Below are 18,036 nucleotides of genomic sequence, written 5' to 3' on the forward strand. Positions count from 1 at the left end.
TCTACTAGCTACCAGGATACTAAAGGTGGGTGACACTGACCATCTAAGAGTGACCGGGATACTAAAGGTGGGTGACACTGCCCGTCTACGAGCTCCCGGGATACTAAAGGTGGGTGACACTGACCGTCTACCAGCTACCGGGATACTAAAGGTGGGTGACACTGACCATCTAAGAGTGACCGGGATACTAAAGGTGGGTGACACTGACCGTCTGCTAGCTACCAGGATACTAAAGGTGGGTGACACTGACCGTCTACTAGCTACCAGGATACTAAAGGTGGGTGACACTGACCGTCTAAGAGCTACCGGGATACTAAAGGTGGGTGACACTGACCGCCTACAAGCTACCAGGTTACTAAAGGTGGGCGACACTGACCATCTAAGAGTGACAGGGATACTAAAGGTGGGTGACACTAATCATCTAAGAATGACCGGGATACTAAAGGTGGGTGACACTGACCGTCTAAGAGTGACCGGGGTACTAAAGGTGGGTGACACTGACCGTCTGAGAGCCACCGGGATACTAAAGGTGGGTGACACTGACCGTCTAAGAGTGACCGGGGTACTAAAGGTGGGTGACACTGACCGTCGGACCTGTTTGAGTGACTGCCTTTAACAAAGTGTACACACCCTGCCGATAGGCATATTGAAGTCTGATTCAGTCAGATTTGCAGACGATCACAAAACTACTTTGAATCGTGTATCTTATAAAAAAAAAAAGTGAAAGATTTATCCATTTATAAAATTGAATCTTTTCTGAAAGTTATTGTAGTGAAAACAACATCGTTTTATTCCAATTACCTGTTCTGCCCATGCCAGGTGACAACAGATATTTGCAACATGCTTTCTTATTAATTCCATGTGTTGGAATGGTTACCTAAACAGCGTGTATGTATGTATATACACCTGTCATTGCTAGGCCAACAAGAGTGATTAATATAAGTTGAAATAACTTGTTTCATAATTGTTGTAAAATAAATAAAGTTTATATTATATTGTTAGACCATTTTGATTGACAGGTGGAAATATGTCAGTTGTAGCTTGGTCAATGATTTAGGATACTGAAAATGATCATATACAAATGTAGGAGATGGGGTGACTTTCATGTCATTTTGACATATTTCTAGTTTACACATAATTTCTAGAAAGTAGTTCTCATTAACAATATTGTGTCAACAGATGATGGGCGCAGAACCTCCGTAAATTGAGGGTATCCCATTGATTTCTCACTCCAATGCGTCAGGGGTGCAAATCCAAAATATAACGCTTTTTTGGTCTTCCTTAAACTCAGTGTCTGGCCTGCATTTGGTGACTCAGTTTGCCCCAAAATCCTTGCTGACCCTCAGGGACCTAACATTCACACATTTCGCCAGAACCTTATATTTTTCTAGAGTTTATAGAAATATTAGCAGCTTTGTTATATGCTGCGTTTGTCAATTTGGCAATTTGGTCATTTAACACAGGGCCAGTGGCATCCAAACTTTGTTTTGTCAGCTTGGCCACACCTGGCTTAGACCATTTTCCTCATTATACAGCGACGAAAGGCAACTGTCAATGACTGCCATTTACAAACAAAAGGAATAAGTATCACAAGCCAAACTGACCTGCCCTTTCAGTCAACCACCTGACTGTCAAAAAAATATGTGTCATGGACAAGTCAATCGTTTTTATAGGCAACCTGACACGGTTCAGTTACAGGCTCATCCACCCCTATTATAGGTGACCTGACACAGATCAGTTACAGGGACAGCCACCCCTATTATAGGTGACCTGACACAGGGCAGTTACAGGGTTAGCCAGCCCTATTATAGGTGACCTGACACAGGTCAGTTACAGGCTCAGCCACCCCTATTATTGGTGACCTGACACAGATCAGTTACAGGCTAAGCCACCCCTATTATAGGGGACCTGACACAGGTCAGTTAAAGGGTCAGCCACCCCTATTATAGGTGACCTGACACAGATCAGTTACAGGCTAAGCCACCCCTATTATAGGTGACCTGACACAGGTCAGTTAAAGGGTCAGCCAGCCCTATTATAGGTGACCTGACACAGGGCAGTTACAGGGATAGCCAGCCCTATTATAGGTGACCTGACAAAGATCAGTTACAGGCTCAGCCACCCCTATTATAGGTGACCTGACACAGATCAGTTACAGGCTCAGCCACCCGTATTATAGGTGACCTGACACAGGCCAGTTACAGGGACAGCCACCCCTATTATAGGTGACATTATACGTATCAGTTACAGGGACAGCCACCCCTATTATAGGTGATCTGACACAGATCAGTTACAGGCTCAGCCCCCCGTATTATAGGTGACCTGACACAGGTCAGTTACAGGGACAGCCACCCCTATTATAGGTGACATTATACGTATCAGTTACAGGGACAGCCACCCCTATTATAGGTGATCTGACACAGATCAGTTACAGGCTCAGCCACCCGTATTATAGGTGACCTGACACAGGTCAGTTACAGGGATAGCCACCCCTATTATAGGTTACCTGACACAGATCAGTTACAGGGACAGCCACCCCTATTATAGGTGACCTGACACAGATCAGTTACAGGCTCAGCCACCCCTATTATAGGTGACCTGACACAGGTCAGTTACAGGGACAGCCACCCCTATTATAGGTGACCTGACACAGATCAGTTACAGGGACAGCCACCCCTATTATAGGTGACCTGACACAGATCAGTTACAGGCTCAGCCACCCCTATTATAGGTGACCTGACACAGGTCAGTTACAGGGACAGCCACCCCTATTATAGGTGACCTGACACAGATCAGTTACAGGGACAGCCACCCCTATTATAGGTGACCTGACACAGATCAGTTACAGGGACAGCCACCCCTATTATAGGTGACCTGACACAGATCAGTTACAGGGACAGCCACCCCTATTATAGGTGACCTGACACAGATCAGTTACAGGGACAGCCACCCCTATTATAGGTGACCTGACACAGATCAGTTACAGGGACAGCCACCCCTATTATAGGTGACCTGACACAGATCAGTTACAGGGACAGCCACCCCTATTATAGGTGACCTGACACAGATCAGTTACAGGGACAGCCACCCCTATTATAGGTGACCTGACACAGATCAGTTACAGGGACAGCCACCCCTATTATAGGTGACCTGACACAGATCAGTTACAGGGACAGCCACCCCTATTATAGGTGACCTGACACAGATCAGTTACAGGGACAGCCACCCCTATTATAGGTGACCTGACACAGATCAGTTACAGGGACAGCCACCCCTATTATAGGTGACCTGACACAGATCAGTTACAGGGACAGCCACCCCTATTATAGGTGACCTGACACAGATCAGTTACAGGGACAGCCACCCCTATTATAGGTGACCTGACACAGATCAGTTACAGGGACAGCCACCCCTATTATAGGTGACCTGACACAGATCAGTTACAGGGACAGCCACCCCTATTATAGGTGACCTGACACAGATCAGTTACAGGGACAGCCACCCCTATTATAGGTGACCTGACACAGATCAGTTACAGGGACAGCCACCCCTATTATAGGTGACCTGACACAGATCAGTTACAGGGACAGCCACCCCTATTATAGGTGACCTGACACAGATCAGTTACAGGGACAGCCACCCCTATTATAGGTGACCTGACACAGATCAGTTACAGGGACAGCCACCCCTATTATAGGTGACCTGACACAGATCAGTTACAGGGACAGCCACCCCTATTATAGGTGACCTGACACAGATCAGTTACAGGGACAGCCACCCCTATTATAGGTGACCTGACACAGATCAGTTACAGGGACAGCCACCCCTATTATAGGTGACCTGACACAGATCAGTTACAGGGACAGCCACCCCTATTATAGGTGACCTGACACAGATCAGTTACAGGGACAGCCACCCCTATTATAGGTGACCTGACACAGATCAGTTACAGGGACAGCCACCCCTATTATAGGTGACCTGACACAGATCAGTTACAGGGACAGCCACCCCTATTATAGGTGACCTGACACAGATCAGTTACAGGGACAGCCACCCCTATTATAGGTGACCTGACACAGATCAGTTACAGGGACAGCCACCCCTATTATAGGTGACCTGACACAGATCAGTTACAGGGACAGCCACCCCTATTATAGGTGACCTGACACAGATCAGTTACAGGGACAGCCACCCCTATTATAGGTGACCTGACACAGATCAGTTACAGGGACAGCCACCCCTATTATAGGTGACCTGACACAGATCAGTTACAGGGACAGCCACCCCTATTATAGGTGACCTGACACAGATCAGTTACAGGGTTAGCCACCCCTATTATAGGTGACCTGACACAGATCAGTGGAGACTAATCCATTAATTCTGTGTACTGAAGGTGAATTCTCTGTTATAGCTATTTGGTGTGGAGACTAATCCCTTAAATCTGTGTACTGAAGGTGCATTTTCTGTTATAGCTATTTGGTGTGGAGACTAATCCCTTAATTCTGTGTACTGAAGGTGCATTATCTGTTATAGCTATTTGGTGTGGAGACTGATCCCTTAAATCTGTGTACTGAAGGTGCATTGTCTGTTATAGCTTTTTGGTGTGGAGACTAATCCCTTAATTTTGTGTACTGAAGGTGCATTTTCTGTTATAGCTATTTGGTGTGGAGACTGATCCCTTAAATCTGTGTACTGAAGGTGCATTCTCTGTTATAGCTTTTTGGTGTGGATACTAATCCCTTAATTCTGTGTACTGAAGGGGCATTCTCTGTTACAGCTATTTGGTGTGGAGACTAATGCCTTAATTCTGTGTACTGAAGGTGCGTTCTCTGTTACAGCTATTTGGTGTGGAGGCTAATCCCTTAATTCTGTGTACTGAAGGTTCATTCTCTGTTATAGCTATTTGGTGTGGAGACTGATCCCTTAAATCTGTGTACTGAAGGTGCATTCTCTGTTATAGCTTTTTGGTGTGGATACTAATCCCTTAATTCTGTGTACTGAAGGTGCATTCCCTGTTACAGCTATTTGGTGTGGAGACTAATGCCTTAATTCTGTGTACTGAAGGTGCATTCTCTGTTAGAGCTATTTGGTGTGGAGACTAATCCCTTATAGGTGACCTGACACAGGTCAGTTACAGAGACAGCCACCCCTATTATAGGTGACCTGACACAGATCAGTGGAGACTAATCCATTAATTCTGTGTACTGAAGGTGCATTATCTGTTACAGCTATTTGGTGTGGAGGCTAATCCCTTAATTCTGTGTACTGAAGGTGCATTCCCTGTTACAGCTATTTGGTGTGGAGACTAATGCCTTAATTCTGTGTACTGAAGGTGCGTTCTCTGTTACAGCTATTTGGTGTGGAGACTAATCCCTTGATTCTGTGTACTGAAGGTGCATTCTCTGTTATAGCTTTTTGGTGTGGATACTAATCCCTTAATTCTGTGTACTGAAGGAGCATTCTCTGTTACAGCTATTTGGTGAGGAGACTAATCCCTTAATTCTGTGTACTAAAGGTGCATTCTCTGTTACAGCTATTTGGTGTGGAGAGTACCCCCAATCCTATCAATGTGGCATACACATCAGTAAAGTTAGACTACCACATGGATCTAGTATACTATGAATCGCCCCCTGGCCTTCAGTTCCTGCACTGTATCAGGTTGGTGTTATCATAACTGAATTCTTTATTTTTTGCATTTGATTACCATATCATTAATGTATAGAGAACGAATAAGTTTTTTATGTTAAAATGGTTTTGATACTTGAGTAGATTTTTGTTCGTAAGTTTCTTATTTCATAAGTGATAATAATGCATTGTCCTGTTTAACGAAGTCATTGAGGAAAACAGAACATTCCAGTCATTGGTACATTGACATTGCTTTAGCAACTTCCTCTCTGAAATATATTGGTTAAGCATGACAATACCCCAAACAAGTTCGTGTTTGAGTGGGCTAAGGTCAAGGTCAAGGTCAAGGTCACCGTACTATATATATACTTTTTATGTTGGTCATTGCTCTAGGGACTTCATTCCTACACATGTTTGGATAAAACTTCATAAATTGGTCAAACATGAGAATACCTCGAATAAATAAATGTTTCAGGGTATCAAGGTCAAGGTCAGCATTGCTATTTATAGAAAATCTCCTTCATCATTCTAGAGCCCTTATTTCTAAAAGGATCTTGATAATATAAGAGGTATTTTGTTTTGTTCGGACTGTCTGTACAAGTCCATGTCATATTTCTGTTTTACATGAGACTTGTCTTGTTTGTTTGGGGATAAGTTAGAATATGGGTGTGATTTATCAGTAGTCTAGGTTACTGTTAATACTCCTGTGATCTATCAGTAGTCTAGGTTATTGTCAATACTCCTGTGATCTATCATTAGTCTAGGTTACTGTTAATACTCCTATGATCTATCAGTAGTCTAGGTTTCTGTTAATACTGCTGTGATCTATCAGTAGTCCAGGTTACTGTTAATACTCCTATGATCTATCAGTAGTCTAGGATACTGTTAATACCCCTGTGACCTATCAATAGTCTAGGTTACTGTTAATACTCCTATGATCTATCAGTAGTCTAGCTTCCTGTTGATACTCCTGTGATCTATCATTAGTCTAGGTTACTGTTAATACGCCTGTGGTCTATCAGTAGTCTAGGTTACTGGTAATACTCCTGTGATCTATCAGTAGTCTAGGTTACTGTTAATACCCCTGTGATCTATCAATAGTCTAGGTTACTGTTAATACTCCTGTGATCTATCAGTAGTCTAGGTTACTGTTAATTCTCCTGTGATTTATCAGTAGTCTAGGTTACTGTTAATACGCCTGAGATCTATCAGTAGTCTAGGTTAATGTTAATACCCCTGTGATCTATCAATAGTCTAGGGTACTGTTAATACTCCTGTGATGTATCAGTAGTCCAGGTTACTGTTAATACTCCTGAGATCTATCAGTAGTCTAGGTTAATGTTAATACCCCTGTGATCTATCAGTAGTCTAGGGTACTGTTAATACTCCTGTGATCTGTCAGTAGTCCAGGTTACTGTTAATACTCCTGTGATCTATCAGTAGTCTAGGTTTCTGTTAATACTGCTGTGATCTATCAGTAGTCTAGGTTACTGTTAATACTCCTGTGATCTATCAGTAGTCTAGGTTACTGTTAATACTCCTGTGATCTATCAGTAGTCTAGGTTACTGGTAATACTCCTGTGATCTATCAGTAGTCCAGGTTACTGTTAATACTCCTGTGATCTATCAGTAGTCTAGGTTATTGTCAATACTCCTGTGATCTATCAGTAGTCTAGGTTACTGTTAATACTCCTTCCTCATCACTGGCTGCTGTATTTCTTGATAGATTTTTACGAAATTTCACAGGTACATTTGTGTTTGAAATCTCTTTTTTTGAATATATGAAATCTGTATGCACATGATCAGTCAAAAGTTGAGGTTAAAACCCCAGAACTACACAGTCACAGCATTGTCTTATCTAGCACAGTTGTATTTCTTTACTTATTTTTGTGAAACTTTACATTGATGTTTGTCTGGAATATAACTTGGAAAAGATCAGTGTGGATAACTTTGATCTTAGATCAGGTTATTATTCCTATAGTGTCTCACTGTCTGAGTCATTGTTCACATTCTAACAACCATACATCTTAGCAGATTTTCATTAATCTTCGCACGTTTTCCCTAGACATGCCTTTTAAAGTTTCAGCTACATCGTTTTCAAGTTCATAAAATCGACAGAAAATGTCTTGATCACTTCTGGCTACTAGAGGTTTGATGATTGTTCCTGTTTTTGGGTACTTCATGTTTGATGACTGATGACCTTCACAACTAGCAAGTGAGCTGATGCCCTGCACAGTGTCCGTTAACCATTGTCTGTAGCAAGTGGGCTGATGCCCCGCACAGTGTCCGTTAACCATTGTCTGTAGCAAGTGAGCTGATGCCCCGCACAGTGTCCGTTAACCATTGTCTGTAGCAAGTGGGCTGATGCCCCGCACAGTGTCCGTTAACCATTGTCTGTAGCAAGTGAGCTGATGCCCCGCACAGTGTCCGTTAACCATTGTCTGTAGCAAGTGAGCTGATGCCCCGCACAGTGTCCGTTAACCATTGTCTGTAGCAAGTGAGCTGATGCCCCGCACAGTGTCCGTTAACCATTGTCTGTAGCAAGTGAGCTGATGCCCCGCACAGTGTCCGTTAACCATTGTCTGTAGCAAGTGAGCTGATGCCCCGCACAGTGTCCGTTAACCATTGTCTGTAGCAAGTGAGCTGATGCCCCGCACAGTGTCCGTTAACCATTGTCTGTAGCAAGTGAGCTGATGCCCCGCACAGTGTCCGTTAACCATTGTCTGTAGCAAGTGAGCTGATGCCCCGCACAGTGTCCGTTAACCATTGTCTGTAGCAAGTGAGCTGATGCCCTGCACAGTGTCCGTTAACCATTGTCTGTAGCAAGTGAGCTGATGCCCTGCACAGTGTCCGTTAACCATTGTCTGTAGCAAGTGAGCTGATGCCCTGCACAGTGTCCGTTAACCATTGTCTGTAGCAAGTGAGCTGATGCCCTGCACAGTGTCCGTTAACCATTGTCTGTAGCAAGTGAGCTGATGCCCTGCACAGTGTCCGTTAACCATTGTCTGTAGCAAGTGAGCTGATGCCCCGCACAGTGTCCGTTAACTATTGTCTGTAGCAAGTGAGCTGATGCCCCGCACAGTGTCCGTTAACCATTGTCTGTAGCAAGTGAGCTGATTCCCTGCACAGTGTCCGTTAACCATTGTCTGTAGCAAGTGAGCTGAGGCCCACGCACAGTGTCCGTTAACCATTGTCTGTAGCAAGTGAGCTGATGCCCCGCACAGTGTCCGTTAACCATTGTCTGTCATCCATCAACCTTTTCATTAAACGACACAATGCTCCTGAAGAACTGAAATGAGTTAAGATTTTTGGCCAAGAGCTTCCTGGAATGGAGCCCGACAAAGCAAAAAATGACATCCTACTTTCAAGGTCATAGGTATAAAGTTTGTCAAAAACTTCAACAAGAGTCACCAGGAAATGATTTTTTGTCAGTAGCATGGTGGAATGAAAGGTTATAAAGTGTCGTTCAATTTGTTTAAACTTTTCAACAGCTTGTTTTTGTGTTACAAGTTTAGATGCCTATATTGTTTGTTTCAGGTTTGATGACAGTGTTATCGGAGGTGAGAATCTGTGCCTATATTGTTTGTTTCAGGTTTAATGACTGTGTTATCGGAGGTGAGAATCTGATGCCTATATTGTTTGTTTCAGGTTTGATGACTGTGTTATCGGAGGTGATAATCTGATGCCTATATTGTTTGTTTCAGGTTTGATGACATTGTTATCGGAGGTGAGAATCTGTGCCTATGTTGTTTGTTTCAGGTTTGATGACTGTGTTATCGGAGGTGAGAATCTGTGCCTATGTTGTTTGTTTAAGGTTTGATGACTGTGTTATCGGAGGTGAGAATCTGATGCCTATATTGTTTGTTTCAGGTCTGATGACTGTGTTATCGGAGGTGAGAATCTGAGGCCTATATTGTTTGTTTCAGGTTTGATGACTGTTATCGGAGGTGAGAATCTGATGCCTATATTGTCTGTTTAAGGTTTGATGACTGTGTTATCGGAGGAGAGAATCTGATGCCTATATTGTTTGTTTCAGGGTTGATGACTGTGTTATCGGAGGGGAGAATCTGATGCCTATATTGTTTGTTTCAGCTTTGATGACTGTGTTATCGGAGGTGAGAATCTGAGGCCTATATTGTTTGTTTCAGGTTTGATGACTTTGTTATCGGAGGTGAGAATCTGTGCCTATGTTGTTTGTTTAAGGTTTGATGACTGTGTTATCGGAGGAGAGAATCTGATGCCTATATTGTTTGTTTCAGCTTTGATGACTGTGTTATCGGAGGTGAGAATCTGAGGCCTATATTGTTTGTTTCAGGTTTGATGACTGTTATCGGAGGTGAGAATCTGTTGCCTATATTGTTTGTTTCAGGTTTGATGACTGTTATCGGAGGTGAGAATCTGTTGCCTATATTGTTTGTTTCAGGTTTGATGACTGTTATCGGAGGTGAGAACCTGATGCCTATATTGTTTGTTTCAGGTTTGATGACTGTTATCGGAGGGGAGAATCTGATGCCTATATTGTTTGTTTCAGGTCTGATGACTGTGTTATCGGAGGTGAGAATCTGAGGCCTATATTGTTTGTTTCAGGTTTGATGACTGTTATCGGAGGTGAGAATCTGATGCCTATATTGTTTGTTTCAGGTCTGATGACTGTGTTATCGGAGGTGAGAATCTGAGGCCTATATTGTTTGTTTCAGGTTTGATGACTGTTATCGGAGGTGAGAATCTGTTGCCTATATTGTTTGTTTCAGGTTTGATGACTGTTATCGGAGGTGAGAACCTGATGCCTATATTGTTTGTTTCAGGTTTGATGACTGTTATCGGAGGTGAGAATCTGCTGCCTATATTGTTTGTTTCAGGTTTGATGACAGTGTTATCAGATGTGAGAATCTGATGCCTATATTGTTTGTTTCACGTTTGATGACATTGTTATCGGAAGTGAGAATCTGATGCCTATATTGTTTGTTTCACGTTTGATGACATTGTTATCGGAAGTGAGAATCTGATGCCTATATTGTTTGTTTCAGCTTTGATGACTGTGTTATCGGAGGTGAGAATCTGAGGCCTATATTGTTTGTTTCAGGTTTGATGACTGTTATCGGAGGTGAGAATCTGTTGCCTATATTGTTTGTTTCAGGTTTGATGACTGTTATCGGAGGTGAGAATCTGTTGCCTATATTGTTTGTTTCAGGTTTGATGACTGTGTTATCGGAGGTGAGAATCTGATGCTGAATGTTATAGGAGTGGCGGAGCGCTTCAGGAAACAACATCCAGCTGACTTTGACGTTCTCACTAAAGTCCCAGCCACATTCCAGAAAGTTCACTTTGCTCGTGCTGACCCTGTTATGATGAAGTATCAACGACCCCACATTAATCTCAGTCATAAGGGCGAGGTAATGTTGATCGGGTAAAGGGAAACCTATGGTCACATCAAACAAAACTAAATAAATAATGTCTATCCTGTTCGAATTACACTAAATTACAGTCACTAGCTCCAACAATTCGCGCTGTCATCAGCAAAAATCTTAACAGATAAAGACCTCCTATTATGATATATTTGCAAATCTGGCGATGAATGTTACATAGATATGTCTTTCTTATATTTGCTAACCTATCAATATTCAATGTTCAACCTCAATTTGCACTTAATCGCAAAGCAGTACATTTTTTCAGGAGTATTGACAGAAGCTCATTGTTATGTATAAGAATATGAGGGTGGAGTGAAACTGTGATTACGGACTAATAAGTTGGACCAACCAGCTGGTTTAACCTGTTTGCTTTGGCATATGTATGGGCTGCACATCCATTCAACAAGTCTGGGATCCCAATTATATAATCCAATTGTAAACAGAGCAGCATCCCGACAACACACACATATATCTGTTCTCTAAGCCATGCAACTTGATCATTCCATGCTCTTCACTGATTGGATATTGTATTATTTAGGAGGCACATTAGTCTAGTGGTAGGACGCCGGGCTTGTGACCGAAGAGTTGCGGGTTCGAGTCACGTCATGGCACTGTGTTGTGTCTTTAAGCAAGATACTTTACTCCACTTGTTCCAGTCTACTTAGCTGTAAATGAGTACGTGGTTGGGCAGTGCTAGAATTGTTGAATGCTAGCTGTGAGCGCCGAAATGGTAGCACCGGCTGCATACTCCCCAGGGAGTTCAAGAAAGATATTGGCTGGTTATAAAGGCCCTATAACCATGGATAATAATTTGTGAACTGCTTTGAGACGACCTACAAACTAGGATGTGATAAAGCGGTATATAAGAACCTCAAACTGTTATTATTATTGTTATTACAGAGTCAGGGCCTATTTAGTTGGTGTTTGTACATGTTTACAAGAAATAAACTTAGTCTTTGCTAACATGTGGCATATTTGACTATGATGGTGGCATATCGCGAGTAATACCCGTTACTCAATTATGAAATACTGTCGATGTAAATTTTATATCAAAAGCCATACTTACCACGTCCAATTATTATACAAATGATCTCCAACTACTGTTCTTTAACTACCGAACGAAAGTTTCAAATGTCCCGCGCAAATGCGTAACTACTCAAGTGTCCAAAATGGACATACAACGTGTGGGATGCACGCGCACCTCAATCTTCCTTTTTTCTTCAACTCAAAGAAGCACATGGCAAGTTCTGTTCTTTGGAATTTGTTCAATTTTTTTTTACCAATACAGGCCCTCTGACATTGTACCTTGTCTGGTGTGTGTCTCCTAAATATCAAGGTGACCAATATAGCCTATCCGATGGGACCAGCATGTAGATTGATCAGGGAAACAGTAGTCCAGCCTAACCGATGGGACCAGCCTGTAGATTGATCAGGGAAACAGTATTCCAGCCTATCCGATGGGACCAACCTGTAGATTGATCAGGGAAACAGTAGTCCAGCCTTACCAATGGGACCAGCCTGTAGATCAATCAGGGAAACAGTATTCCAGCTTTACCGATGGGACCAACCTGTAGATCGATCAGGGAAACAGTAGTCAAGCCTAACCGATGGGACCAGCCTGTAGATTGATCAGGGAAACAGTAGTCCAGCCTATCTGATGGGACCAACCTGTAGATTGATCAGGGAAACAGTAGTCCAGCCTAACCAATTGGACCAGCCTGTAGATTGATCAGGGAAACAGTAGTCCAGCCTAACCAATTGGACCAGCCTGTAGATCGATCAGGGAAACAGTATTCCAGCCTAACCAATGGGACCAGCCTGTAGATCGATCAGGGAAACAGTAGTCAAGCCTAACCGATGGGACCAGCATGTAGATCGATCAGGGAAACAGTATTCCAGCCTAACCGATTGGACCAGCCTGTAGATTGATCAGGGAAACATTAGTCCAGCCTAACTGATGGGACCAGCCTGTATATCGATCAGGGAAATAGTAGTCAAGCCTAACCGATGGGACCAGCCTGTAGATTGATCAGGGAAACAGTAGTCCAGTCCTACCGATAGGACCAGCCTGTAGATTGATCAGGGAAAAAGTATTCCAGCCTAACCGATGGGACCAGCCTGCAGATTGATCAGGGAAACAGTAGTCCAGTCCTACCGATAGGACCAGCCTGTAGATTGATCAGGGAAACAGTATTCCACCCTAACCGATGGGACCAGCCTGTAGATGGATCAGGGAAACAGTAGTCCAGTCCTACCGATAGGACCAGCCTGTAGATCAATCAGGGAAACAGTAGTCCAGCCTAACTGATGGGACCAACCTGTAGATCGATCAGGGAAACAGTATTCAAGCCTAACCGATGGGCCCAGCCTGTAGATTGATCAGGAAAACAGTATCCCAGCCTAACCGATGGGCCCAGCCTGTATATCGATCAGGGAAATAGTAGTCTAGCCTAACCGATGGGACCAGCCTGTAGATGGATCAGGGAAACAGTAGTCCAGTCCTACCGATAGGACCAGCCTGTAGATCAATCAGGGAAACAGTAGTCCAGCCTAACTGATGGGACCAACCTGTAGATCGATCAGGGAAACAGTAGTCCAGCCTAACTGATGGGACCAACCTGTAGATCGATCAGGGAAACAGTATTAAAGCCTAACCGATGGGACCAGCATGTAGATCGATCAGGGAAACAGTAGTCCAGCCTAACCGATGGGACCAACCTGTAGATTGATCAGGGAAACAGTAGTCCAGCCTAACGGAGGGGACCAACCTGTAGATTGAGCAGGGAAACAGTAGTCCAGCCTAACCGATGGGACCGGCCTGTAGATCGATCAGGGAAATAGTAGTCCAATCTTACCGATGGGACTAGCCTGTAGATCGATCAGGGAAACAGTATTAAAGCCTAACCGATGGGACCAGCATGTAGATCGATCAGGGAAACAGTAGTCCAGCCTATCTGATGGTACCAACCTGTAGATTGATCAGGGAAACATTAGTCCAGCCTAACCGATGGGACCAGCCTGTAGATCGATCAGGGAAATAGTAGTCCAATCTTACCGATGGGACCAGCCTGTAGATCGATCAGGGAAACAGTATTCCAGCCTAACCAATGGGACCAGCCTGTAGATTGATCAGGGAAACAGTAGTTCAGCCTAACCGATGGGACTAGCCTGTAGATCAATCAGGGAAACAGTTGGAAGTACTTCCATATAAGCATGTACATATCCTATAAAGCATCTTTGGTCCCTTTGACCTAGGAATCAATTGTTTGCAAAGGAAAAATTTAATTCTCCAGAGGGCACGGTACAAAATGGGTCCAATAGGGTGTTAAGGCTCAAGACATGTAAAGCATAAACAGCCAAAATTGGGAAATATTTGATGAGAATATTTTGCCATAATTGAACTCGGTGAACAATACAACTTCTGTACTATTGTTTGCAATATTTCTTACAAACGTTTAAGTTGTGTAAATAAAAATAATTTGTTTTATGTCATATTATTTTTTCAGATTGTGAATGTGATCTGGTCACCCCAGTTTGAAGGACCTCTCTGTGTAGACTATGTAAGTATGTAAACTGAAACAGAAAACAAATAACAGACTTCAGTAACTCTGGTTCCATTGTCTGAGTGCTTTGTAGCAGTGTTTTTATATATTTTAATAATGCAGTTAACCTGTTTTCATAGATACTTGGTTCCCATTAATCTGGGACAGAATTATTAGCTCATCTGACTCAAACGGCTAAGTAAGCTTGTGGCGTGGCGTGGTGTGGCGTGGCGTGGCGTGGTGTGGCGTGGCGTGGCATGGCAGCCGGCATCAACTTTTCAGTGATTTCGCTCAATGGCTATTGTCATCACCTTTCGTCCATCGTCATGTCTCATCTGTTGTGTTTAAACATTACATTTTTGACTTTTCCTCAGAAACCATCGATCAGATTTTGATGAAACTTTGTGATAATCATCAGCCTTGGATGAGGATCAGAATGTATAATCAAGAAGGGGCTGACACCCAAGGGAGCTGGGGGATAGTGCTATAAAGGGTCATTAAGTGTAAAATCTTCAAAAAACATCTCCTCTGAAACATCACCATGGATTCTGACCAACATTTCATGAAGTGATCGATCCTTAGATGATGAAGATCAACATTTAAACTCAAGAAGGAGCTGACAGCTTAGGTGGCTGAGGGGTGGGTTCATATGGGGTCACTGAGTTCAGAACCATAAATAATCTTATTTTCAACTTCTCACTGAAACTTAAAAGTGGATTTTGACTAACATTTTATGAAATTATCTTTAGCTAATAAGGATCAGAATTTCTACTCAAAAAGTGCCTGACTCCTTATTGGGCTGGGGCTGGGGCTGGGGCTGGGGTCATATGGGGTCACTATGTGCAAAGTCTTCAAAAAACATCTTTGATGAAACTTGCTGGTTGATTTTGACATGATACTGAGGATCATGACTTATACTCAAGAAGGGGCTGAGGGGTGAGGCCTATAAGGAGTCGCTGATTTCAAAGTCATGAACAATCATAATGTTGACTACTTAGCAACTGTTCCTTATATTTGATAAAGCATCAACCTGGAGTGAGGCTCATTATCCATACTCAGGGCTGATTACCCAGGGGGCTGAGGGGCTGGGTAAGGATCACTATCCATACTCAGGGATGATTACCCAGGGGGCTGAGGGGCTGGGTAAGGATCATTATCCATACTCAGGGCTGATTACCCAGGGGGCTGAGGGCCTGGGTGAGGATCATTATCTCTACTCAGGTCTGATTACACAGGGGGCTGGGTGAGGATCATTATCTCTACTCAGGTCTGATTACCCAGGGGGCTGAGGGGCTGGGGAAGGATCATTATCTCTACTCAGGGCTGATTACACAGGGGGCTGGGGGAGGATCATTATCAATACTCAGGGCTGATTCCCCAGGGGGCTGAGGGGCTGGGTAAGGATCATTACCTCTACTCAGGGCTGATTACCCAGGGGGCTGAGGGGCTGGGGGAGGATCATTATCTCTACTCGGGGCTGATTACACAGGGGGCTGAGTGAGGCTCATTATCTCTACTCAGGGCTGATTACCCAGGGGGCTGAGGGGCTGCGTAAGGATCATTATCTCTACTCAGGGCTGATTACACAGGGGGCTGAGGGGCTGGGGGAGGATCATTATATATACTCAGGGCTGATTACCCAGGGGGCCGAGGGGCTGGGTGAGGATCATTATCTCTACGCAGGGCTGATTACCCAGGGGGCTGAGGGGCTGCGTAAGGATCATTATCTCTACTCAGGGCTGATTACCCAGGGGGCTGAGGGGCTGGGGAAGGATCATTATCTCTACTCAGGGCTGATTACCCAGGGAGCTGGGGGGCTGGGTAAGGATCACTATCCATACTCAGTGCTGATTACCCAGGGGGATGAGGGGCTGGGTGAGGATCATTATCTATACTTTGGGCTGATTACCCAGGGGGCCGAGGGACTGGGTGAGGATCATTATCTCTACTCAGGGCTGATTACCCAGGGGGCTGAGGGGCTGGGTGAGGATCATAATATATACTTTTGGCTGATTACCCAGGGGGCCCAGGGGCTGGGTAAGGATCACTATCCATACTCAGGGCTGATTACCCAGGGGGCTGAGGGGCTGGGTAAGGATCATTATCCATACTCAGGGCTGATTACCCAGGGGGCCGAGGGACTGGGTGCGGCTCATTATCTCTACTCAGGGCTGATTACCCACGGAGCTGAGGGGCTGGGTAAGGATCACTATCCATACTCAGGGCTGATTACCCAGGGGGCTGAGGGGCTGGGTGAGATCATTATCTCTACTCAGGGCTGATTACACAGGGGCTGGGTGAGGATCATTATCAATACTCAGGGCTGATTACCCAGGGGGCTGAGGGGCTGGGTGAGGATCATTATCAATACCCAGGGCTGATTACCCAGGGGGCTGAGGGGCTGGGGAAGGATCACTATCCATACTCAGTGCTGATTACCCAGGGGGCTGAGGGGCTGGGTGAGATCATTATCTCTACTCAGGGCTGATTACCCAGATGACTGAGGGGCTGGGTGAGGATCATTATCAATACCCAGGGCTGATTACCCAGGGGGCTGAGGGGCTGAGGGGCTGGGTGAGGATCATTATCTCTACTCAGGGCTGATTACCCAGGGGGCGAGGGGCTGGGGGAGGATCATTATCCATACTCAGTGCTGATTACCCAGGGGGATGAGGGGCTGGGTGAGGATCATAATATATATTTTTGGCTGATTACCCAGGGGGCTGAGGGGCTGGGTAAGGATCATTATCTCTACTCAGGGCTGATTACACAGGGGGCTGGGTGAGGATCATCATATAGGCTGATTACCCAGGGGGCCAAGGGGCTGGGTAGGGATCATTATCCATACTCAGGGCTGATTACCCAGGGGGCTGAGGGGCCGGGTGAGGATCATCATATACACTTTGGACTGACTGAGCTGTTCTGAAAAGGGACTGACACCAAAGAAGTTTACTTGTGTAATGTAAATGTAAAAGGAATAGTTTTGGTTCAAGGGAAATTAATATATTGTATAAACTGGTATTAACCATTTAAGATAAATATTTAATAGTAAAATGTATGCATCTTCATTCTTTGGTTATAAAAAAGTGGAACATATTCAAGCCAATGTTAACTATCTTTATTGTAAATCAATCATCATTTCCATACACATTATAAGGGCATCGTAAGCTTCAACATCATGATGTTTAAGCAAAATCACAATTCATCAAAAATTAAATGGTTTAAAACCCTTTCACCACTGTGGACCATAATTAACTCATCCTCAATACATTCATGGTAGAGTCTACTAAAGTTACTTAGGGGTGAAAGGGTTGAATACACTGAGAGATAAATCAATCCAATAGCTCTATACTTACATGTTAGGGACTTCATTAAATTTCCTCTACTGATTTGTAAGGTGTAAATGACTAAAGTTAAGATTTTAGCCCAGCACTGTTAAGATAGATGTGAACATTACCCCA

The 18,036-nt window shown here is 44.0% G+C and overlaps 1 protein-coding gene across 1 annotated transcript in view; it reads left to right on the top strand.

The window, feature by feature from the left end:
• The window catches only part of LOC110449137 (probable gamma-butyrobetaine dioxygenase), a gene marked incomplete at its 3' end in the record, with an annotated part of 64,502 nt that overhangs the window by 43,095 nt on the left and 3,371 nt on the right, over positions 1–18,036 (top strand). Inside the window, exons 10-12 of the mRNA XM_021495780.1 lie at positions 5,534–5,658; positions 10,817–11,018; positions 14,540–14,593. Of these exons, the coding sequence (XP_021351455.1) occupies positions 5,534–5,658; positions 10,817–11,018; positions 14,540–14,593 (381 nt within the window). The remainder of the gene's footprint in view (positions 1–5,533; positions 5,659–10,816; positions 11,019–14,539; positions 14,594–18,036) is intronic.

Source organism: Mizuhopecten yessoensis, unplaced genomic scaffold (assembly GCF_002113885.1).
Source record: "Mizuhopecten yessoensis strain PY_sf001 unplaced genomic scaffold, ASM211388v2 scaffold4507, whole genome shotgun sequence".
Classification (NCBI taxonomy): domain Eukaryota; kingdom Metazoa; phylum Mollusca; class Bivalvia; order Pectinida; family Pectinidae; genus Mizuhopecten; species Mizuhopecten yessoensis.